A 24,345-nucleotide genomic window follows, 5' to 3' on the forward strand; every position below is an offset into this window, starting at 1 on the left:
GTAATGTAACATTAAATTCCACTTGGTTTAAAAATCAACTTCATAATTATAAGAAGAGGGAATATGTGGGTCAGTAGAAAGAGCCCTAGATTTGAAGAAAAAGAACATGGGTTTAAATCCTGTTACTACTTTAAATACCTATGGAATATTGGGTCAAGTCATTATACTCTTCTTGGCTTGAGTATTCTTATCTCTAAAAGGAGGAGGTTTGCCTGGAGGACTTCTGAGATTCCTTCTAGTGCTAAATCCATGATCCTGTGAAATCTTATTAGTTTGTAAAAAGAGATTTGAGAATCAGAACTTCTAGGGATTCCTGAAGTTGCCGTGGAATCCAGGGGGACTTTGTAGGTCACCTAACACCTGTTAGATTGTGAGCAGTAGAACACTGCCATTTCACAGGGGTATCGCATGTCTTATTCTCTTGAACCATGTGGTTCAAAAGATCTGTGATTTCATCATATGAGGCAATCACAAACCTTCCATGCCTTAGTGGTCAGTCTTTGTGAATTGTTATAGCTTTAAAAAAAAAATTCATGCTGGTGGCCAACTTCCTGATTAATGAACCTCTCTGAACTTAGGCTAATTTTCCAATAAGAGACACAATATCACTGAGTCTGTACTTGAGGCCTTTCCAAATTGTTGCAGAGAGTACCCTTGCTCATACTCCACTGCCATAGCCTTTGAGAATCTGCAGTCCCTTCCATGCTGTCTAAGGCATCAGAGTAAGATGTTAATAGAATACATTTTCTGCTTTATGTAAGCAGATTTATGTATTAATTCTCAGGGGGATTCATCTTTTTTTTTTTGTTATCAACAGAAGCTACTGATTTGTCATCATTGGACTGTCATCTTTAATTTTTTGCATGGGGGAACAAAAATAGGTCATATTTTGACTTAGCTGTGCTCTCCTATCTTGTCCCACACCTAAACATGTGTGAGAGTTCAGTCCAGGCTGTCATGATGGTCTTGTTAGCACTTTATGTTACCAACCTAGATATTTTCAGATTCTGGAAGCAGTTTTATGCTATTTACTTTATGCTGCTCAGTACTGAGCCTTGAATATTTAAATAAATTGGCCCCATCGACTGCTGTGTGTGTGTGTGTTTGTGTGTGTGTGTGTGTGTATTTATGTGTGTGTGCATGTATGCGTGCGTCCCTTATTCTTAGTTCTTCCTTGTGCCATCATAAAATGTTTCATAAAAGATAGCAGGAAGTACTAAGGAGGCATGAAGTCACCACACCCAAAGTTGACCTGATCCTTAATGATAGGTGTTTGCAGTGTCTTTGTGGCCTTAGAGTCCCAGCATACCACCACCACTCCCTGCAGTTACCTTGACTGAAATTGCCAGAAACCCATGCTCGGCCCACCATCAGTTGGAGAAATTTTAGCATGTCTGATGGTGTAGTAGAAGTAATACTAGCTTTGGAATTAGAGGACCTGTGGGATCCTGGACAAGTCACTTCATCTTCTTGGGCAACTTTCTTACCTGAAAAATGGCAGAATTGGACTAAATCTTGAGAATCTCTTCCAACTTTAAGTTTTATTTATTTGAGTCAGTTAGCCAAATGGTTAAAATGAATAGCAAGTTCACTGGCTTGGAAAAGTTAATTCCTGAACCTAAAATGTATTTTTCTACAATACTTTGTTGGTTCTAAGCTTCCCCTACCAATCAAGGCATATAGCTATGACAAGACAGACGTGAATTGATCTTTTCAAATAAAAATAAACAGGTTTAGGAGGCTACCTTCCCTTTACAGAGGATACTGCATTCCAATTCCTTGATAAAAAAGCTACTTGTTCTGCGAAAATGACTGTTTGCAAAACTGTTTTCATCCTAAGACTTTCAACCACTATGAACAAGGTAGTCCATTTAAAATTCCACAAGATCTGTTTACAGTGAAACCATATCCAGCAAAATTCCTCCTTGAGTGAAAGTATTTCAAAACCCTGCCAAAAGAGCATGAAATGCAAATAGGATACACATCAAAAAGGCATTTGTCAGGATATCAGTATAGTGAACTGTAATCTGCCCAAGTGACACAATTTATATCCGTTACCTTGTGATAATTTACGGTAGAAATTAACTTTCTCTATCTTTGTTTTGTCATCTCTCTAATTTTCCCCCTTCCTCTCTATTTTCCTATTTCTGCTTCCATTCTTACCTACGCATCTTATTTTCTCACCTTACGCTTTTCAGACTAGGTTTTCTCTTAGGCCTACTTAGGTTATGTATCCAGGGTCTAACGTCTCATTCCTTACCACTGCTTATCTGCCAGATAAGTCTCATATGCCCAATAAATATGATATATGTTTAACACTCCTTAGTTCCTGTCTCTTTTCATCAATCTTATTCAATTTAAGTAGCAAGTAGGTGACTTCCTCCATTTCATCTGAAAGTGGAGGGAGCTTTAAACATTGGACCATCTACCCACACCACTATAATAATCAACCTTGCCAGACTTAATTTTTATTATTCCCTTTTATGTACTCTACATTCTAGCCAGACTGGCTTCTTAGTTAATGCCTGAGCTTGGCATTTCATTACCCCCCTGGAATGCACCCCTCCCTACTTCTTAGAAATCCTAATATCTTCCATGAGTCTCAGCTCATAGCACTTCCTATGGGAAACCTTTCCTGATCCTTCTTCTTGTATCTCTCCTTTCTCAAATTAAGTACGTATTTACCTACATACATATGTTCTATTCCCCAGTAAAATGTACCAAGGCTCCTTGAGGACAGAATCTGTTTTGGATTCCGTCTTCATATCTTTCTAAGCTAGCTGTTTATCTAACACTTGCCTAACTGGCCTACTTGGCTTAATCCCCATGTAAGACTTTCTACCACCTGCTCATATCATTCCTTCTTACTTTTGCTTTTTGTGGTTCCTGGCTCCTTTCAAGGTTCACCTTAAGTGCTACTATCCCCTTCAAGAGACCTTTTCTGATTTCTTCTGGTTATCTGTGTCCTCCCACCCCCCAATCACTGTTTGTTTATTCTGTATGTATCCTGTATATGGGTATGCAAATAGGCACATACATATATATTTATACACACATACACATGCACAGCCCCATATTTATTTCTATGTTCTGTGAGTAGTGGGGAGAGAAGCAATTTTTCCCGAACTGTACTTTGCTTTGAAGGGAAATGTGGACTAGAGAATCTGAAATCCAGCTCTACATTAAATACATGAAATGGGGGGGGGGGGGCAGAAAACCAGCAATCCTAGTGGAATGCACACATATAATCAGTGCAGTGTTATCTACTCAAAAGACTCTAGGCTAGGAGGCAGAAATGGTCAAGTACTGCACTACTACTAATTAGCTGTGTGACCTTAAGCAAAGTGAATTTACCTCCTTCCTGAGCCTCAGATGCCTCACCTGTAAAATAAATGAGTTGGGAAAATTGATTCTAAGGTCACTTTCAGCTGTAAAATTGTAATAGTGAAGCAATTTTCAGTGGAGAACTTTGGCAATCCGTGTTTCCTGGTAAGAAAAGTAACCATCAGAAGATGGTTGTTCCTACTGAAGAAGGAAGGAAGGAAATGAGCATTTGCTAAGCATCTACCATGTGCCAGACACTGGGCCATGTCCTTTTACAGATATCCTACGTATTTCTTACAACATGCCTTGGAGACAGGTGCTGCTATTATCCCCATTGTACAGTTGAGGAAATCAAGGCAGACAGAGGTTAAGTGACTTGCCCAGAATCACACAGCTAGTAGGTGTCTTAAGGCTGGATTTCAACTTGGGTTTTCCTGAAACAAGATCCAGTGCTATATGTACCGTATACCACTTAGCTGCCTCACCTAACTCTAAAGACTATAGAAAATTTATTTTTAACATCTGCCAAAGTCTTGAACTTATTGAAGTGATAATTTCTTTGAGTCACTAAGTGAACCACCATATTGCATACAGAGATCTCAAACCTAAACACTGCCAAAATGCCCTTTTAGGCACAAGTTTTGCTTGTGAGTCCTTTCTTACAACAGACAAGCTTGCCCTACATGGCCATTTATCTTCTCAATGAGTTTAGTGGTACAAACTAACTCAGATAAAAATTCACAGTTTTTAAAAATCAAATTTTCTTTTTTAATTAGAACTTAGCAAATCTGAGCATTTCAACATACGAAGAATAGACAAGAAATTTTTATATGAAACTTTGAGCTTCTTTTATACGTGGGTTTTTTTTTTCTTTTAGTGTGTATTAAATTTAAAACAATGATAACAAAAATAAACAACAGCAACATAGGAAAGCTAGACAGCTCAAAGTTTTGAAGGACTGTGTATGTGTTTGGATTGAATGTGAGAAGCAGCCAAATGTTCTTCCAAAAGCATTGGGTATGAAATGTTGGAGAAAGACCAGCAGTTTACTTAACCTTGCATAATAAGACAGGAAGAGGATAGTGAATCTGCCCATGGGACTTGTAGTATGAAACCAACAATGCCACTCTGAAATAAAAGTGGTGGCAAAGGATCTCAATTTATTCTTCCTTTTAAAGGATGTTAATGTTTTCTTTATTTGGGAAAGAGAGAACATTTCTGTGAGGATCACCTTTTGAATGGTGATATAAGATCTTTTTCCTATTGTGGCATTTAATGCTCTCATCAATATGGCTCCAACTTACCTTTCCAGCCTTAGTTCATACTACTCTCATTCCCTTACTTCAGCCTATACTCGCTGACCCCAATGCATTTTCACAGTTCTTTCTTCGTGTTTAGAAAGTACTTCTTTCTCATATCTGCTTATTGATTTCTTTCTTTTCCTTCAAGGCCTCGCTCCATGAAGCTTTCCTGGACCGTCCCTCTTCCCTAACTGAAAATGATCTTTCCCTCTCAGGTTTTCTTGAAGTGCTTTGTCGTTTACCCCATCACATATTCTCATATTTGTTTTATATATGCCCTATCTCCTTGATTAGACTGTAAGTTTCTTGAGGGATGCGACTGTGTTTTTCATCTTTGTTTTTCCAAAATCCAGCACAGTATCTTGTCATGTCATGGGCACTAGGTCTATAATGATGACAGGTTTCCAAAGCAAGAAGTTACACAAATGTCCAATGTTATCTGTTCTTTGTGTGAATATATAAACTTGTGGATAATCACTTAAAAATTCTTTCCAAAGCAAATGGCCCCAGGGAGACACTCATTTCTACTTATAATATCTCGAAAGGTTTGTTCAGGATCTGATCAGAATCACAGTTGGATGGCTGGGAACTGCTATGAATAAGACTCTCCCCTTTTTTTAAACATTTACTATAAATTGTGACAAGGAATGAAATACTTTTTATTATTATCTGGCCCAAAATTATGTCAGATACAGGACAAGACCTAGTCCCTGTCCTCTAGAAACTTACAGTTCACTTGTGAAGAAAATACTTGAATGGCTCAGTGGATAGAAAAGTGTTGGACTTGGAGTCAGAAAGACCTGAGTTCGAATCCCACTTCAGAAACTTACTAGCTGTGTGACCCTGGCCAAGTCCATAAACAATTAGAGGATAGGATGGTAAATTGTCAAGTATGGTGCAAACCACAAGGATACCAGAAATTCAAGGAAGTAAGGGATGGAACATTGCAAAGTGGGGGAGAATTTTCATAAACGTGTCTTTGATGTATTTCTCTCAGCTCCTGAAATTTGTTCCTGAAAAAAGTGATATTGACCTACTGGAAGAGCACAAGCATGAGCTGGACCGCATGGCAAAAGCTGATAGGTTCCTTTTTGAGATGAGCCGGTACGTTTGAGCACACTTACAATGAGTTCACTTGTCACTTATCTCCCTCAGTGTGATGTTGTCACTGAGGAATAATTGCTTTTAGTTCAGGGATATATTTATGTAGCCGGACCTAGATCATCTTATGAGTTCAAATGAAAGCAAAACTATTCATGTTACAGAACCAGCTTGACTATGCAAGTGGGAAATGTCCATTTGAAACCTCTCAGTGATCGAAACCGTTCCTCATTCAGAACTGTTTGAAATTTATTTTACTTTCTTAAAACGTAGAAATAATTTTCTTGCCTATCATGCTAGTAATGAATCTCAAAACTTCTGCCCCTTGTTAATCAGTACACTTTTCTTCCCTACTATTACTAGGTTGGTTGGTTTGTTTGTTTTTAATAGTGTTTCCCTCTCTACCTTTCTTATGTTTATGGGATCACGTTAAACAATGTTGATGCTCTGGAGGTTGTTTTTTTTCCCAGACCAAGCAGGAGGTGGGCCCTAGGCTCAGGTCCATATTCATCATGGCCCATAGATGCTCAGGAGGCTACTCCATCCTGAGAAACAGTCTAATTCAGAATGTGTCAGTCCAGGACTATCCAAGGGGACCATGGGTTCTTAAATACTTGGATTCGATTAGAAACAAACTCTTCTCATATTAAGGGTAATCCAGAACTGAACCTAATTCTCACTTTTTCCCATTCAAGTTCTTTATTGACATGGTTCAACTATATCTATCTATCTATCTATCTATATAAGTATGTATATATATGTGTGTATATATATATATGTGTGTGTGTGTGTATGTATGTGTATATGTATATATATACACATATATATATACACACATATATATACACACACACACACACATATATATATATATATCTTCTTTAGATTTAGACTGTTGAGGGGAATGAAGAACAATTTACAATTCTACTTTGCTGTAGGACGTACAATTTAGAGATGGTGGAAAAAAGGCCAGCCCCATGAATAGTTAGGAAAAGTCATTGGCCACCTACACAATGTGATTTGGGGTGTGTTGTCCTCCTCCTAGGCCTGAAATCAACACTATTAGATTCACTAATATAGACAACAAAAATTTTCTCATTGTTAAAATGCAAATTATTAGCTGGGGTGACTTTCGAAGATGTCTCCTAAACATGGATTCATTTTTTTCAGCTATGTGTTTACAGTGAGGGTAGGGAGAGAGAAGTCCTGTATATTTGGGGAGCAAGCTGAGCTAATGGGGTTCTAAGGGTGAAGGACCAGGTGTAATGAGGGCATACTGAAGACAATAAACAATTTTGCCAAGAGATAACTCTGTGTGGCATTAAATAGTAGATTTTCACAGGTAACTAAATTTCCCCATCTTACTGCAAAAGTGCATTATTATTTTTTGTTCCCTCTGTGTATAAAAGAAATGTCCAAAACTTTCTAACTTCTGAGTGTGTAACGATGATTTTGTTTTGACAATGGCTAACAAACCTTCTGACCATTTACTACCCTTGGTTGCGTTGGGTCAGAGAGATTTGCATACAATTTTCTCCGACTCGGGTCATAATGGGGAAAACATCCTCTCAAAGCAAACTTGGCAGATTGCCTTCTGCACCTGTGCCTGAGAGCCATTGTGGATGTCTGGGGGCAACCCCTCCCTGGTCTCTCCCTGTTCTCATACAGGCCCTGGTATCAAATGAATGTTAATTAGCCTGTGTTTGGTCTTACAGAATAAACCATTATCAGCAAAGGTTGCAATCCTTATACTTCAAAAAGAAGTTTGCAGAGCGCGTGGCGGAAGTTAAACCCAAAGTTGAAGGTAAATGAATGGGCCTGGCCTGTAGACTAACAATAGCAATTATCAATTTCCTAGCAAAGGGAGGTATTTTGTGTCACTTTTTAAGAGTGCAAATAGTGAACGTGAGCTACTCACTTATTCACAGTGGTGACTCTTTCTGCCATGTATAGACTTGTTTTCAAGGACAGTAGAATCATTTTATGATGGTGCTAGGAGACAGGACTAACACCCACCTCACGGACCAACAACGTAATAGCCTCTTCTTCTGTTTACTTTTGTTGGGAGCTTGAGAGAAAGGGAGAGGCGCATGGTTTGATCCACCATGTGTCTGAAACATAGCAGGGTCCTGTTTTTTCTGAGGGGCAGTATTGTAGTCTCAATATGCTATTGGGAAAAGAAAATCTATGCATGGTTTTTAAATATCTGAAGTGCGTGTGTGTGTGTGTGTGTGTGTGTGTGTGTGTATATACACACACACACACACACACGCATAGATAACACTTGCCTATCAAGTAATTATGGAAGGGAGGCCTGAAATTTAGAATACTCTGGAGAATCTCAGTCCTGACACTCACTAGCAACATCGTGTGACGCAGACCTGCCAGTTTCATCGTTGGGATGGGGATAATGATATCTGGTTGAGAAGGATGGGAAAATATTTATTAATAATTTTGAAAATGGAGAATATCATCTCTATAAGTGATGCTCTCCCATTTATTAGTCAGTATTTAGGGTAGAAAATCCAGGTCAAATTTTGTAGCATTTCTAGTGTTGACATTTAACAGCGCTGGCAGGTGATCTCAGTCATCCCCTTTCCCTCATTCCCTTCACATCTTGTTTATGGCTTTTAAAATTTCCAAAAATAGTCACTAATGGTCTGGAGTGGTTTACCATGTCCTTCTCCAGCTCATTTTACAGATGAGGAAACAGAGGTAAACAAGGTTAAGTGACTGTCCCAAGGTCACACAGCTAGTTAAATGTCTGAAGCCAGATTTGAACTCAGGAAGATGAGCCTTCCTCATATCAAGTCCAACACTCTTATCTACTTCACCACCTAGATACCCAACGAATAACATAATCGTCCAGAGTTTAAAAAAAAAAAAACTTTTGTTCGTATGGATGACATACAGAAAGCACTGAAACTACATAGTTTGTGTTTTGTTTTTAAGCGATTCGCATAGGTTCAGAAGAGGTGCTGAAAAGCACTGCCTTGCGGCAATTGTTAGAAGTAGTCCTGGCTTTTGGAAATTACATGAATAAAGGGCAGAGAGGCAACGCATATGGATTTAAGCTCTCCAGCCTCAATAAGATCGCCGACACAAAATCTAGCATCGACAAGTAAGTACCTTCCGACGTTTGGTTAAGGTTTTACCTTTTATATGCTCTTCTGTCACCCATGTCCTCCATGATCCTAAATTCTTCCAATTTTCCATTTGTCACTGACATTTTTTCTGTCAACTCCTCTGGCTTCTCTTCTCTTCACCCTTTAACTCTTATTGTTACTTCCCAAGGCTTACTGCTTTCTCTAAGCTTAGACCTGAAGACACTTATCCATTTGTATGGTTTTAATGGCCACTTAGATGCAGGTGACTCCCAAATCTCAATCTGTAGCCCTGACTTCTCTCATCTTATATTTACCCATGTCACCAGTTATAAGATGGCTCTACAAAGAAAATTTTAAACTCTGAATGACAGAAACTGAGCTTAATGTGTCCCCTTTACTCCTACCTCCCAACAATTCCCAATTCCTAATTTCACATGTGCACTTCAAACGTACATTTTGTCATTATTTCTAGGAGCAAAGCCCTTGACTCTTTCCTTTGCTTTATCTCTCCCCATCTTTTACATCCAATTTATCACCAAATTAAGTATATTTCATCTTCAGTCTCAGCACGTTGTTTGCGGTTACTGCATTAATTTAAGTTCTTTTGACATTGTGTATAGGTTACTGCAACAGAATTCTTGCCTTCTGGCTCTTAGTTCTCCAGTCTTCCTATGTTGAATATTCTCTCCCTGAAATATTATTTTCATCATTTTATTTTCTTGCTCTTAAGGCTCTTCAGTCACTCTCTTTATCTAATATCTCCAAACTAAATTCTACCTAATATTTCAGACCTAACACGAAATCATGCACCCGCTTACTGTCTCAACCACATATTCACCATTACTTCAAAAATCTGTTTGCTTGCTGACTTCCTCCACTGCCACAGACACATAGCTTGTTCATCCCTCACTGAGTTTTCCCAATCTGGAATATCATTCATCATTCCTTCTCTGCTTTCAAACCCTGGCCCAAAACCCACTTCCCTCAGGAAAGCATCTTTTTCACATGACCATGCTCTTGGCATCCTCTCAGCCCTTATGAACAATGCCTATACTATATTACTTTAAATTCATTATTGTGTAGAAGTGGCCTTTTTTTTCCATTTAATGTGCGTGTTATGTAACTTTACCTGGATTTGTAGGATGCTTTGGGACTGGGTCCATGTCTTCAGTTTTCTTACATCTCTCTTCCTCTTTCCTCTGCCACAATTCTTCTAATGAAGCACTCATTTGAAAATCTATAAATTTTGGTTTAGGAGTATTGCCGAAGGGCACAGACTTCAGTGAGGCACACCTATGTATCCCTCCCCCTCTATGAAGTTAGTAACCAACTACTGTCATCAGAATATTTGGCAATATCATTGATAATCAATTATTGAATCTCTCTGTGGTGTAATAGATGTTAATAATGATGATGATAATGCTGAGACATTTGACTAGTCTTTTAACCCACATTCGATGGAATCCTGTTGCTTACATCTGTTCACAAAAGACAGCAGCTGGTTACTGTTCTTTTGAAGCCAAGTATATATTATATGAGACAAACATTCTTTAAAAATGAAGTTAACCATTTTCTCCTGTTACATGAAGTCCCTAATATTTCCCATTTGGAGTTAGAAGTCCATTATAATTCTCTGTTTAATTTTTCTACCATCTGATAGGGGAAGTTTGTTTTTAGTATCTTGAGAAGTTTACTCTAGTATTGAGTATGAAACTGGTACTGCTAAACTCTGGAAACTGAGTACTCTTCATAATAGAGATTGGGGGACAGGTGACCTGTTTTCTAGTGACTGCAATGTTGAAAAGTTCTTGGAATGAGCTCTTTTCTCACAGGAAGATAGCATAATTTCTTATGGGCAGAAGGCCAAGAGGCTAGGCTTTTGGGTGGTCCCTGATGTACCTGTGATGCCTGAGAAAGCTGTAGCTGTCTCTTAGAGACTTTTCTTTTTTAAATTTTCTCTGGGTGATTTTTGTCCTCTACTATGTATTTTATTCACTGAAAATAAAGAGGTTCAACTCTCAGGGCATGTTTTGGGAAGTACAAAACAGAGCTCTTCATTGCTATGAGGATGTAACATTTAATCTTCTAAGCAAGGGACAAATGACAAGCCCATGTACTAACATAATGCAAAAGATCTGAAGGAAGGTATCCAGGACATAGGGTGGACCATATTCTCCCACCCCCACCCCTCCACCTCCAGAGGATTTACCAGGGAAAACATGAGTAAGAATCAAACAAGATGAGATGTTATGGGCAGGTTATGACTTATCCTGTTAGAGGGCATACCTATGTTAAGATTACAGATCCATTGAAGTACATTAGCTGTTAAAGCTATAAAAATTTACATGTAGACTTGGTTCTATGCAGTATGAAGTAGATAAGTCCCTTCCTGGTAGTTATAAACTTGGTAAATACTTATTGTTAGGTGTTGCAGTGGGTAGAATACCAGGCCTGGAGTCAGGAAGATCTGAGTTCATATCTGGCCTCAGAAGCTGAATAGCTGTATAACCTTGCACAAGTCACTTCACCCTGTTTGCCTCTGTTTCCTCTTCTGTAAAATGAGCTGGAGAAGGAAGTGGCAAACTGCTCCAGTATCTTTGCCAAGAAAACCCCAAATCAGGTCAGGAGGAGTCAGACACGGCTGAATGACAACAACAACAAAGTCCCTTCCTGGTAATTATGCACTTGATAAGTAGTTATTGCTAGGACAGCTATGCTCTACATACTATATTTCTAGTATGGTATTATAGGACACTTCATGTTTTATCTAGTACAGTGGAAAGAGCACTGGGTTTGGAATCTGAAGTTTTCTGAGTTCTAATCCCCACTCTGCTACTTAACCCTCTATGTCCTTAGACAAGTCATTTAACCTCTCTACGCCTCAGTTTCCTTATCTGAAAAGTGGAGTTGAAATAGGTGGCCTCTAGCTTTGTGTAATCCTGCAATCTTCCCATCTCCCAGCCTTTGAACAAACTATTCTCTGTGCTTGAAATGTACTACCTCTTCCCCTGTGTCTCTTATAAGCCCTAGCTTCCTTCAACTTGCCTCCAACAGTAAGATTTTCCTGATGCCCCTAGTTTTTAGTGCTTTCTTCCTCTTCAAATTATTGTCTTTATATTTTGTTTATATATTATATTCCCTCTGCTGCCTCAATAGAATTTTATAGCTGAAAGTGACTGTGAAAACAGGGACTGGACTTTGTTTTGTCTTTGTATACTCAGATCCTAGTGCAACGCCTTGAACATAGTAAATAAGTCCTTTTTGGAATTTTGTTGTTCTTCTTGTTATGTAGTTTTTTGTCAGTCTCCTCTGACTCTTCATGACCCCTTTTGGGGTTTTCTTGGCACAGATACTGGAGTGCTTTGCCATCTCCTTCTCCAGCTCATTTTACAGATGAGGAAACTGAGGCAAACAGGGTTAAGTGACTTTCTCAGGGTCACATAACTAGTAAATCTGAGGCCAGATTTGAACTCAGGAAGATGAGTCTTCCTGACTGCAGGCCTGGCATGCTATCCACTACACCACCTTAGCTGCCCAAACTAATAGACACTAAGTACTTATTGAATTAAACAGAATTTTGAAAAACACAGTCCTGCCTCCAAATTATTTCTATGTATAGTTGTTTTAGCGTATTCGTACTCTTCTATGTGTATTGTAATTATGTGGAGCACACAAATGTCAACCCTAGAAGCTGTTATTGTTGTTATTCATTCTTCATTTTCAAAGAGGACCTATGATGTTGTGGCCAAGGTACGGTGTGTTCTCTGTGGCTGATCAATCATCTATGAGTTCACAAGTCTCTACCCCAGGTCAGTTGCAAGTAGTCCCTTAGAACATGTGGGATGGAGATGCCTCTGGATCTACACAGCTCCCACTGTAAAGCCATTTTAGAAGAGGCGACTGCTATATCTTTGTAACTATCTCAAATTACGGTGATATCCCTGCTGTTCACATTTGGAAAGTGTGGTTTATTGAAGGACAGACAATTCATCCACATTTCTTTCATTTGGAATTTTTACTGACCTGTCACAGAATAATAGTATTTCAGCTTTATATGGTCTTCAGTGAGTTGGTTTGCACCTGTTACTTCATTTGAATCTTGCAGTAACCCTGAGAAGTAAGCAGGACAAGAAGTGTTATCTTTATTTTACAGATGAAACTGAAACACATCTAGTCACATCACTAGCAGGTAGAATTTAAACTAGAACCCAAGCTAGGCTCCTAATAAACCATTCTTATGCAGGAGCTTTCATACATGCTGTCTTTCGTTAATCTAATGCTCATTCATTCATTCCCTAAATATGCGATAAGTCCCTACTACTTATAAGGCAGGAAACCAGGGTGTGAGAAGTAGAAGTGGAAACTGGTGTTGGGGTGGGGTGATGGCAGAGGAAATTAGGTCCTCTCTTCAATGAGTCGGCAGCCTGATAGAGGAAATTAATACATATGCACAAGTGATTATAATTTAAGGTACAAGATACATGTAAAAGAGATGAATGTGGTGCTATGAGATGTCATGCTGAGACTATGGCAAGATTTATGTGGTCTGTGCCTAAATTATTATATGTTTCAACAAATCTTAATGTTTTGCTCTTTTTGTGGCCTCCTGAAGTTTGAATTATAGGACTCTTTATAAATGGTAGATTGGTCGATACTCAGTCGGTGCAGTCACTGTGTTGTATGCAACGAAGCTTTGAAAAGAATCAAGTTACTGGAGACTTACCTAAAGAATAGTTTTATTTGGTTCTTTGTCTATTTATGGATGTTCAGTATTCACTTTTCTTCTGTTACCAATCTTCAAGAATGAGTGTTTAGATGGATGAGCCTATATTTGGACAGAAATCAAATAAGGCCACATTTTATATAATCAAGGTTTATAGACATATACCCCTGCCACCACCAAAAATTGTGGTTCAAATATTTAAAGTAATTATTTGCTTCATTCCTTATGATGTTAGCAAATGTCTTTGGGCTTTGAAATAAGAAGAAAATTCAAATTAAATCCAAAGTGCTTTGCTAGGTGCCAAGTGCTTCATTCATATTAATTATCATATGCTGATTGGTTTTGCTCTGATTATTGGGACCCCCCCCCCAAAAAAAATATGGAAAGGAGAAAGACTAGGATAGTCAAAATTATATGAGCAGGCAATCAGCACATAATCAGACTCTGGCTTCTAGCATGAAGCAAAATACTTTCCGTCTGAACTAATTATAATTGGAGAGAGAGGCAGACCTAGATATTATAATAATAATCATTGGCATTTAACATCTAAAAATTGATAAAGCATTTTATATCTCATTTGGACCTTAAAGCACTATGAGGTAGGTATACTGTGGATAATATTATCCCCATTATATAGATAAGGAAACTGAGGCTTGCAGATGTTGAGATTTGCCCATGGTTACCCAGCTAATAGATTCAGAGCAGGGCTTGAACCTAGGTCTTCTCCACTTCAAGTCCAGCACTCTATTCACTCATGTTAGTAGAAACATTTGACAACTAGGTTGAAACCTTATTGATTCAGATGTATCTGGATCAAATAGATTCATTACTTTTTAAAAGAAAAATCTCTTTTAAAATATTATTTTGGAGTTCATACAGTAACTGTGAGCTAGTCAGAGTATTGCTCAGCACCTCAGTATCTTACCTGCAAACTGTGGACAGATACACCTACGTGCTCTTGGGATGCAGCTCATCTGAGATTTATAGGCAAAACATGCTAACTTAATTGCTAGCACATATAAGCTAGTAGGTCAGTAGAGTCTAAACATCTGCCTACTACTACCATTGTTTGTCTGAGTGTTGCTAGGTGTCATTCGAACAGGCACAGATGAATTATAATTGAAGTGCAATTTAGTTATATAGTTAAATTTATGCAGCCTATAAATTATTTTCTGGTTATGTGATTCAATATAAAAAGCCTTTGTATGTAATTGGCCTAGAGTATCAAATTCTCATCTTTTTAATATACATAAAGTTTATAGAATCACAGGTTTAGAGACGCAAGGCACCTTAGAGACAATCAAATCCAACCCCCTCATCATATAGATGAAGAAACTGGGGCCCTGAAAGGTTACATGAATTTCCCAGGGCCAGGGTAGGACCAGTCTTCCTGACCCATACTCTAGTGCCCTACCTATCTACTACTTCTCAAGCTATTAACATGGAAGGTTGCTTACGTATCCAATTGGTATGTCTTGGAGCTAAAAAAAAAAAGAAAAAAATGGGTCCTAGGACTATTTGAATCATGAGATTGTCAGTTTCCAGTACATACACAGTGTCATAACTAGAGCTCACTTTAGGACATCTTGCCTTTCTCATCAACCCTGCTCAGACAGCAGAATGAGTTTATCAAATTGAGGAATTTAATGAAAGAATCTTAAAAGTAGAAGACAAACTTTGACAGGAATGATTTATAGATAGCATATCAATTGTAGGCAAACTGGGTTATTGGAGCCTTAAATATAGTTTGTTCTTAAGGGGGAATATTTAACCTACTTATCCTGCCATTGTAATATTAGTTTTCCTAGCAAACTTTTTTTTTTTTAATAGCTACATAGTGAAAGTAAACTTTAGTCCAGCCCCTTTAGGAATTCTGAACTTTTTGAAAGAGGTGGGAGCTACACTTCTCTTAAAGCTTCTAATACCTTTAAACTGCACTAAGACTTTTGGGACACCTCCTCTTAACGGTGTTTATATGTATATGCATATACATATATATGTATGTATATATGTATATACATATATATGCTTGTATGTATATATGCATATATCCAATATCTTTATTATCTATTAAAGACAGTTAAATTATATGAATCAAAGGTGAATGTTGATCATTTCTAACACTCTGTTCTACTCTCATTATAGGAACATTACCCTTTTGCACTATCTCATAACCATTGTGGAAAAGAAATACCCCAAGGTACTGCATCTGAATGAGGAATTACGTGATATTCCACAAGCAGCAAAAGTAAAGTAAGTGCCAGTCTTGTTCAGCAGGAGTGACCTGGCTCTTTGTTTTTCTCTAGTTTTGCACTTCACTTGTAAAATATCTCATTTTCTGAAATCATTGGCTTTGCCTGTTGGAGTTCCTCCTATTTGCTTTCCTGAGGCCAATATGTAAACATTGAACTGGGTCTCCTCTGCTCAAATAGACCTCATGGTTGTTAGTCTTTTATTTCTCACACCCATGCATTGTAGCCTGAGTTACCCACTTTGGCATTGTGTAGCCGCTGAGCCTGCTACACGGAAAGGAGGTCAAGAACATGCCTCAAAGGAGCTAGGACACTATGTTTGTTTTCTTTTTTTCTTATTTTACAGCTTTATTTATAATGTTCTTAAGCATCATTAAATAGTGGCTCATAGGCTGTCAATTAATTACCCTTCCATTTTTTTTTTTATTTACTATAAACTCACAGAGAAGCAATTAATTTCAAGGAGACTTAAACATTGCAATTTGTTTTAAGCAAATACTGTAAAAGGTTAATGATATTTTAAAAGTCAGTGGTTTTGTTTAAATAAATATATGGAGAACAAGTGGGTTTTAGTCCATGAACACAGGTTTAGAGATGGAACGGGACCTTAGAGGTGATGAACCTTCTCATTTTCACAGATGAGGAACAGAGGCCCAGAGAGGTTATGTCTTAGGATAACATGGAGATATAGGACATTATTGAAAGGTAAAGGAGACAGACCCTATGCATCCTCCTGCAGAGGAGCATCAGTGGTTAAGCACATATAGGACCTCTGTTTAAGATGAATTTTTTATTACTGTCCCTGACTTCCCCCAGCCCAAAACAAAAGCTTTAGTGATAAGCAGCAATAAAACTGAAGAAGGAGATGGAAGGGTCTACACACCAAAGAAAAACAACTTTTGTAGCAAAGAGTTCCAGAAAATTCACAGATTTGACTGTTCCTCATTCCCTTCCTCCAAACCTTCATTTATATTTACTGTTTTGGGGCTTTCTTTATTTTTATATTAAATTGTCACCATGAATGTTTATCTCCTCACAGTCAAGCTGCAAGTCTGACATAATGAGCAAAACTCATTTTCTTGCCTGAGTATGTAATATTTTAGGGATACGGCTGAATCTTTGTATTGTTACCAAGTAAGGAAACTTCCTCTATCAGAGCAGGTCTACACCTTCTCCGCAACTTATAGTTTAAGAGTTGTCTGGATGAACGTGGAGAAGTTACATGACTTGTTCCAGGTTACACAAACTGTGTGTGTCAGAAGCAGGACTTGAACCCACATCTTCTTGGCTTCAAGATTGGCTCGCTGACTGTCAATGTTTTGAAATGTAAAACAGCAAAGTCTAGAATAGTGACTTGAAAAAATAATCTAAATGAAGTCAACTTGTGGATAAATTCTCTAGTGTGCTATATACTAAAAACTCTAGTCATTAGTAAAAGACTCACAGACGGTTGGGGAGGAGGTCCAAAAAAAAAAAAAATTGACTTACATACAAAGTTTATGAAAACCTGCTCAATGGAATTCACCCTGGTTGGAATTCATAATTCTAGAATTGTAGCAGTATTCAAATTTTAGGGGCACAGAATGTAAACTTTAGCTCAACCCATTTTATTTAGTTGTGTGAAGGGAGCCAAGTATAGGAAAGCATAGTCATTGTCACGTATGGAATGGCTTGCATAAATTAGGCTTTTGCCTCCATTTTAGATATAATGTCCATAGGGGTTGTATCTAATACATGATTTTTGAATCTACAAGTGTTCCCGTGGGTCATTAAAAAAAAATCAAAAAGGGTTTAAGAAGAAGCAAATATTGAGCCACTTCCAGACTTTATTTTATTGCCGATGGTTTTTCTGAGAGAAATCTTGAAATAGAAGAAAACTAAGGAGTATAAAGCAAACTGATCAGATGAGTATGAACTTTGAATGTTATTGTTTATGAATGGTTTTCTTACTGAAGTGTTGCTATTTACAACAGCATGACTGAGCTGGACAAAGAAATAAATACCCTGAGGAGTGGTTTGAAAGCTGTGGAGGCAGTGAGTATTCCTTGGTTAGATTCTTAAGCCATTTTCACTATTTTGGGTTCTAGTTGTTTTTATCTGGCGATGAGATAAAGAATGCTTTTGTGTGGAGGGGCTGGAGGGCAGGGTGGAGCATGCTTTTTCCAAAGCAGCCTGAAATTGTGGAAAGAAATCAGTGATAATCTGACCTGAGTTCTAGTTGAATTTCTGTTTAATTCCTATTATTTAAAGCCCATCTAAGTACCATATCCTCTTGAAAGCTTTTTCTCCTTTTTCTCTCCCTCCTGTACCTTTATTCTATTTCTTAATGACTATTCTTCCTCAATTTCACATAAGATTTAGATTGTACTTCCCTCAATGAACTTTAAAAAAACATAATTGTATTTTAAAAAAATAACACAAATCTACCTTCTTTCCTTCCCACCTCCCTCCCCCTCAGTTGAAAAGGAAATACACATAACAAATATGCGTAGTCAGGCAAAACAAATTCTTTTGTTGTCCATGTCCAGAAATATATGTATTTCAGTTTGCACTTTGAGTTCTTCACCTCTCTGCCAGGAATGGGTAGCAAATTCCATCATGTTGGTTATGAACTTTCAAAAAGTGTTTTATTTAAAATATATTGTTTATATAATAAATGTAAAATTATCCCCCCCTCAAAAAAGCATAATTAATTAAACAACTGAGCCAGACATAAAGTTTTGAAATATGTGTATCTCATTCAGCTAGACAATCTCATGAATTAATGCATTATTTTATTGTATAATTCTGTATATATGTGTCATATCCCTCAACTGGACTCTAATCCACATTAGGGCAGAGACCATGTTGATCTAAATTTTGTACCTCCCCCTTCACTTAGAATATTCTGCACATAGGTGCTTAATAATAAGTGTTAAACTCAAATTTCTTGAATAAGAAAGCTACAAATATAGTACTATAGGAGTTACAAATAACTTCAGGATAAGGATCTTAGGAAATGATAAAACTATGCCATTTAAAGTCATTTAGCTTCTTGAAGTTGTTGTTCAGTTGTTTCAATTGTGCCCAAGTCTCTGTGACCCCATTTGGGGCTTTCTTGGCAAATATACTAGAGTGGTTTGCCATTTCCTTCTCCAGCTCATTTTACAGATGAGGAAACAGGCAAGCAGGGTTAAGTGACTTGCCAAGGGTCACCCAGCTAATAAGTGTCTGAAACCAAATTTGAACTCAGGTCTTCCTGTTTCCAGGCCCAGAGTTCTATCCATTGCACCATGTAGCTGCCCAGCTTTTTGAAGACACGTATCTATTTAAAAAAGAGAACATGTAGAATAGTGGATAAAGAAGCAAAAAGACCTGGGTCCGACTCCCATTTCCGATACATAACTGGTATTGTGACCTTGGATAACTTATTAAACTTCATAGTGCTCTGTGTAATACTCTATAAGATGCAGAAAAAATGCTGACTTACATTGATAGAGGATATTCCTATCAGGGAGCTCCCCACGCCGGTTAAATCACAACACCAGTCCAAATCCCTAACATCTAATTATAAACAAAATGCCATAATGGCTAACTTTTTGTGTATTTTCTTATAACATTAGGGAAACATGTTGAAAGGAGAAAGGGGAGATTGTATGCATAACCCCCAAATTATCTTTATTTTTTTGTTCAATTAAGTAACGAAAGGTGATGACCTCATTTGGTGAAATATTTTTCTTTTGGCCCCAGTAGCCACAGGCATCATGAGATGAGCATATAAGGCATTTCTGCAATTTCTTTTAGGTCATTCTGTAGAAGGGTCAGTCCTGAGATCATCTTGCTTTATGGCCGTATTCTGTCGCAATTTCATCTGTTTAGTGAAAGGCTTTCATTGGAATAGTAACGAAGGAAACTAAACCCAAAGGCCTGCATAAGGACAGTATGTTCTGTCCTTTGCATCTGAGCTGCTGATTCAATGTGGCTTGTAAAGGAGAAGAAAGGCAATTAGAATGAAATAACCTCCTTATTCAAGCTCTAATGATGGAATCTCTAGTTAATTAGAACAATTTTTTTTTTCCTGGGACTCCTCCACTCCCTTTCTCAGAGCAGTACAGTATAGAGTGTACAGTCCCAAATTCAGTGTCAGGAGGCATCTAATCCCCCCTAAGACAATTACTAGTTGTAGACAAGACCAGAGGCGTTCCACTTAGCCAGTTTCCCCTCTAACAAAATGGGATTTGTGTGCCTAGGGGAGTTGTGAAGACAGCACTTTACAAAAGGCTTTACAGAAAAATTTTTTTTTTCCATTTGGGAGGGAATTCATAAATTGCTTAGGTTAGAAGGGATATCAGAGTCAACCTTATAATTTTACAGATCAGGAAACTTAAGGTCATAGGAATAACATAATTCACCCAGGGTCACATAGCAAGTTAATGGAAGAGCTAGGACTGAACTCAGGTCTTCTGACTCCTGATGTGAGTATTCTTTCCATTCATTGTGCTCTGTAGCATTCTGTGCCAGCCTCCCAATCAATAGAGTACAATATTTAAAGATGTAGGCAAAGGGCCTCTTCAACTTATCCAGATCATTATATATCCAGTGGGTAGTGCTCATTAATTGGGGAATGGCTGAACAAGTTGTGGCATATGATTTTGATGGAGTACTATTGTCCCGTGGGAAATGATGAGGGGAATGGTTTCAGAAAAAAAAAAAAAACATGGCGACATCTATATGAGCTGATGCGAAGTGAAGTGAAAAGAACTAAAAGATCACTGTGTGCAGTAATGATGATCAACTGTGAAAGGACTTCTGATCAATACAATGATCTAAGACAGTTATAAAGGACTCAATCAAAAAATGCTATCTACTTCTAGAGAGAGAATTGATGAATTCTTGAGTGCAAATTGAAGTATAATTGTCTCACTTTATTTTTCTTGCTTTTTTTGGAAATATGATTAATATGGAAATATGTTTTGCTTGATTTCACATGTATAATTGATATCATTGCTCTGCCTTCTCAGTGGGTGGGAAAGAGAAAGGGAGAGAGAGAATTTGGAACTGAACATTGAAAAAGAAAAGAATGTCAGAAATAAATAAGGAATTGAAATGTTAGGAAAAAAAAAGAAAGACATGAGATTAAGGAACAATAGTCTAAGATGGCTGGAACATAGAGACTACATTAAGGGGAAATAATACTAAATAAAAATTACAAAGTAGTTTGGAACCAGACTGTGGAAGGCCTTAAACGCCAGGCCAAGCAGTATGTATTTTATCTTCTAGGCAGCAAGAAACCACTGAAGATTTTTAGTAATGGGAATACGTGACAATTCCCATGCATATGCATTAAGAGCAGAACATGAAAGTGTCTCTGTGTGTGAGAGGGTGGGGAAGAGCATGTAAGTGAATAAATGAGCATGGACAGGTTTGGTTAAATTTGGGGCTGACTATAAAAGAAAAGAATTATTTGTGACTTTGAAGAGTAACATTGAGAACAAAATTATATGTGTTTAAGGAATTGGAATACCAGAAATCTCAGGTGTCTCAGCCTGGAGACAAGTTCGTCTCTGTCGTTAGCCAGTTCATCGCAGTAGCCAGCTTCAGCTTTTCTGATGTTGAAGACCTGCTAAATGAAGCTAAAGAACTGGTAAGTCTCACCCAGGACGATCCCCTTTTCTGTTATCAGAGATGTGCAGGCTTGATCCTATTGATGAATATTGAAGCAGGGACAAAAATAGATCCAAACACCATGAGGCAGGAAGAAAAGTGGCAATTGATTCTTTCCCTAAATCAATAGACTTATACAACTTAGATTGGTTTCATTTTCAGGCCTGAAGTCAGTAATTAGAGGAAAGAGCTTCACTGGCATTTTTTATTTCTGCAGATTGAAGGCTCTAAGCAACTTAAAACAACTTTAATGCTATGTTCATTTTTCCCTTAGTCACTTTAGAGCAAGCGTTTTTAACCTGGGGTCCATGAACTTGATTAAAAATTTTTTTTTTCATAATTATATTTCAATATTATTAACAGTACTAATAGATTCCATTGAAACTCTAGTCTTGAAACTCTATCTAATGATTTCCTCTCTACTCCCTACAAGCATGCCCAAACCTTCTCCATTCTTAAAAAATCTTTAATGCTACCCCCTCAAGCTCTTATCCTATAACCTCTACTCCCTTTCACAGCCAAACTCCAGGAGACCCTCCCAAACTGTGGAGGGGAGGGAGACTGTTTAACTCACATCAGTAAATCAATTAGCATTTATTAAAGTTTGCTATTTGCTGAGCACTAGTCCAGAAATACAAATACCAATAGAAAGAAAGACAAGGAATTTGCATTCTAACAGGGGAAGACCACACATAAAAGGAAGCTGAAGAAAGGAAATAAAGGTGCCAAGGTAAGGGGTGGGGGATTGGGGTGGCCAGGCTGAGATGGAATGGAAGTCTCCAGAGTGCAGGCTGTATAAGAATCATGCTTGAGCATCCTCCTTAAATATAGGCTCTAGGAGGAGCCATCCAATCAGAGAGACAGTCCACAGGGGCAGAGAGTACTTCCAATGTGTGGATTCCAGCACTGAAGAGCTGGGGAATGATAGAGGAAGTCTGGAGCATAGTCTAGAGAGGAATAAGAAAGTATATATGATAATAATCACCTGTTATAAAATTATGTCAGTCATATGAATCAGTCCCAACTATCACTGACCTCATATTTAAAGCTTTTTCAGCTTGGTGTAGTTTTAACCCTGTGGGCGTAGCCTTCAAGAATCCAGAGCTACCTTCATACCAAGATGGGGAATCAGAGTAGAATTTTAGTAAAGGAGGAAGATAATATTGGGGGCTGGTAAACTAAATGCAGCGCTTCTTAAACCGTGGGTCACAACCCTATGTGGGCTCACAAAAACTTTGGCAACAGTAAAAGGTTTCTGAAAGCACGACGACCAAAAATTAATTCAGAATCAAATAGTCCGAGGTGTTTCTGGCAGCGCTTACCCATGTTGCATTGTGTAACTTCCCTGCAGCCTTGATTCTGAACACAAAGCATGCCCATTTTGCACTGAGCATGCCCTCAGGCCACACAACTCCAAGGAATAGGGGGTCCCAAGTGGGAAAAGTTTAAGAAGCCCTGAATTAGAAAATGGTTATCTATGACTGATCTTCATGATAATCCTAATTAGATAAGACAAGATAAAGGTAACTTTGCAAAGGGTCTAAGGACTTGGAGCTGGAAGAAATAAAATAAGCCTTGGAGAGCAAAGAGATTTGCCCTGGGTCACATAAGTGGTAATGGCGGAGTAGGGCCTGGAATCTGGGTCTTCAGATTAAGACCAGTCCTGTTCCACTACACTACACTCCTATCACAAGGCTGCTGTCAACACCAGCTGGCTAAATGCCAGGTATTGACTCCTCAGATCCACATTTTGAAATTAGCTAGTGTCAGCAGCCATGCCTTCAGCTTCGATTTCCATTGCATACCCCCTACAAATCCTGTTTGTGCCAGGGCCAACTTAGCGTGCCCAAATGGTTTTTGCTGTTCTGGAGTACAGTGAAAAGCAACTGGGCAGGAGACAATGGAGGAGTTAATCTTTAAAGAAATAACACCAAATCCACAGGACTAGCTTTTGAATGGATGTGTGGCTTTGGGTTTGAACCCAGATTTCCACAGTATTTTGCACATAAAATAGAGATATACATTTGTTGGTACTGGGATTACTAGATAAAAAGGTTATTCAAGACTGCTAGAAGTTACCAAACTCTAATGCTTTAATGACTCAGCCATAGATTGCCTATTCCTATCTTGATACATCCTTGAATTTTTTTGGAAATGGAAATGGGCATCATGTTTGAGCAAAGTGATTTTTCTGTTTTTTTTTTCCTTTTTCTTTTGGTGATGGCTTTAACATATATTATTGATTTCTTTCTTTTTTTTTTTAATTACGTTCATTTCCAAACATGAAACAGATGACCAGCTTCCTTCCTAGGGAGTCATCCTTTATAACATAGAATTTTTTTAAAAAGAAAAAAGGAAAAAAGCAACTGACAATATACATAATATTCCATACCCTTTTCCCCCACCTCTGCAATGAAGGGAGGGAGATATATTATGTTAGCTTTTTTCCAAGGCCAAGTTTCGATGTTCTAATTAAATGACCTCTCTGTAGCATTTAACACTGACCACTTTCTACTCCTAGTACTCCTCTTTTGGTTTTCATGACACTGTGCTCTCTTGATTTTCCTCCTTATTTACCATTCAGTCTCTCTTATTGGGTCTTCATCCAAGCCATGCCCACCAACTGTAGTAGCTATTACCCCTGCTGTTTTTGCTATAGCCTGCTAGATGGAGCAGCGGATAGAGTACTGGGTCTGGAGTCTTGAAAGACCTGACTTCAAATTTGGCCTCTGATACTTATGAGCTATGTGATCCATGGCAACTCACTTCTCTTCTGTTTGCCTCAGTTTCCTCAACTGCAAAATGGGGATCATAATAACACCTACCTCACAGGGTTGTTTGTGAGGATCAGATGGGATAATATTTTTTTTAATTTTTTTTAAAGTTTCTTTTTT

At 38.0% G+C, this 24,345-nt stretch overlaps 1 protein-coding gene across 3 annotated transcripts in view; it reads left to right on the forward strand.

Annotated features, from left to right (window-relative positions):
* DAAM1 (dishevelled associated activator of morphogenesis 1) overlaps window positions 1–24,345 on the forward strand; it is a 202,785-nt gene that overhangs the window by 173,373 nt on the left and 5,067 nt on the right. For all 3 annotated transcript variants that reach the window (XM_027842878.1, XM_027842880.1, XM_027842879.1), the window contains exons 18-23: window positions 5,623–5,729; window positions 7,442–7,530; window positions 8,679–8,847; window positions 15,702–15,809; window positions 17,782–17,842; window positions 21,300–21,431. In XM_027842878.1, coding sequence (XP_027698679.1) covers window positions 5,623–5,729; window positions 7,442–7,530; window positions 8,679–8,847; window positions 15,702–15,809; window positions 17,782–17,842; window positions 21,300–21,431 — 666 coding nt within the window. The remainder of the gene's footprint in view (window positions 1–5,622; window positions 5,730–7,441; window positions 7,531–8,678; window positions 8,848–15,701; window positions 15,810–17,781; window positions 17,843–21,299; window positions 21,432–24,345) is intronic.

The sequence above is a fragment of the Vombatus ursinus genome, unplaced genomic scaffold, assembly GCF_900497805.2.
Source record: "Vombatus ursinus unplaced genomic scaffold, bare-nosed wombat genome assembly UNPS02014893.1, whole genome shotgun sequence".
Classification (NCBI taxonomy): Eukaryota; Metazoa; Chordata; class Mammalia; order Diprotodontia; family Vombatidae; genus Vombatus; species Vombatus ursinus.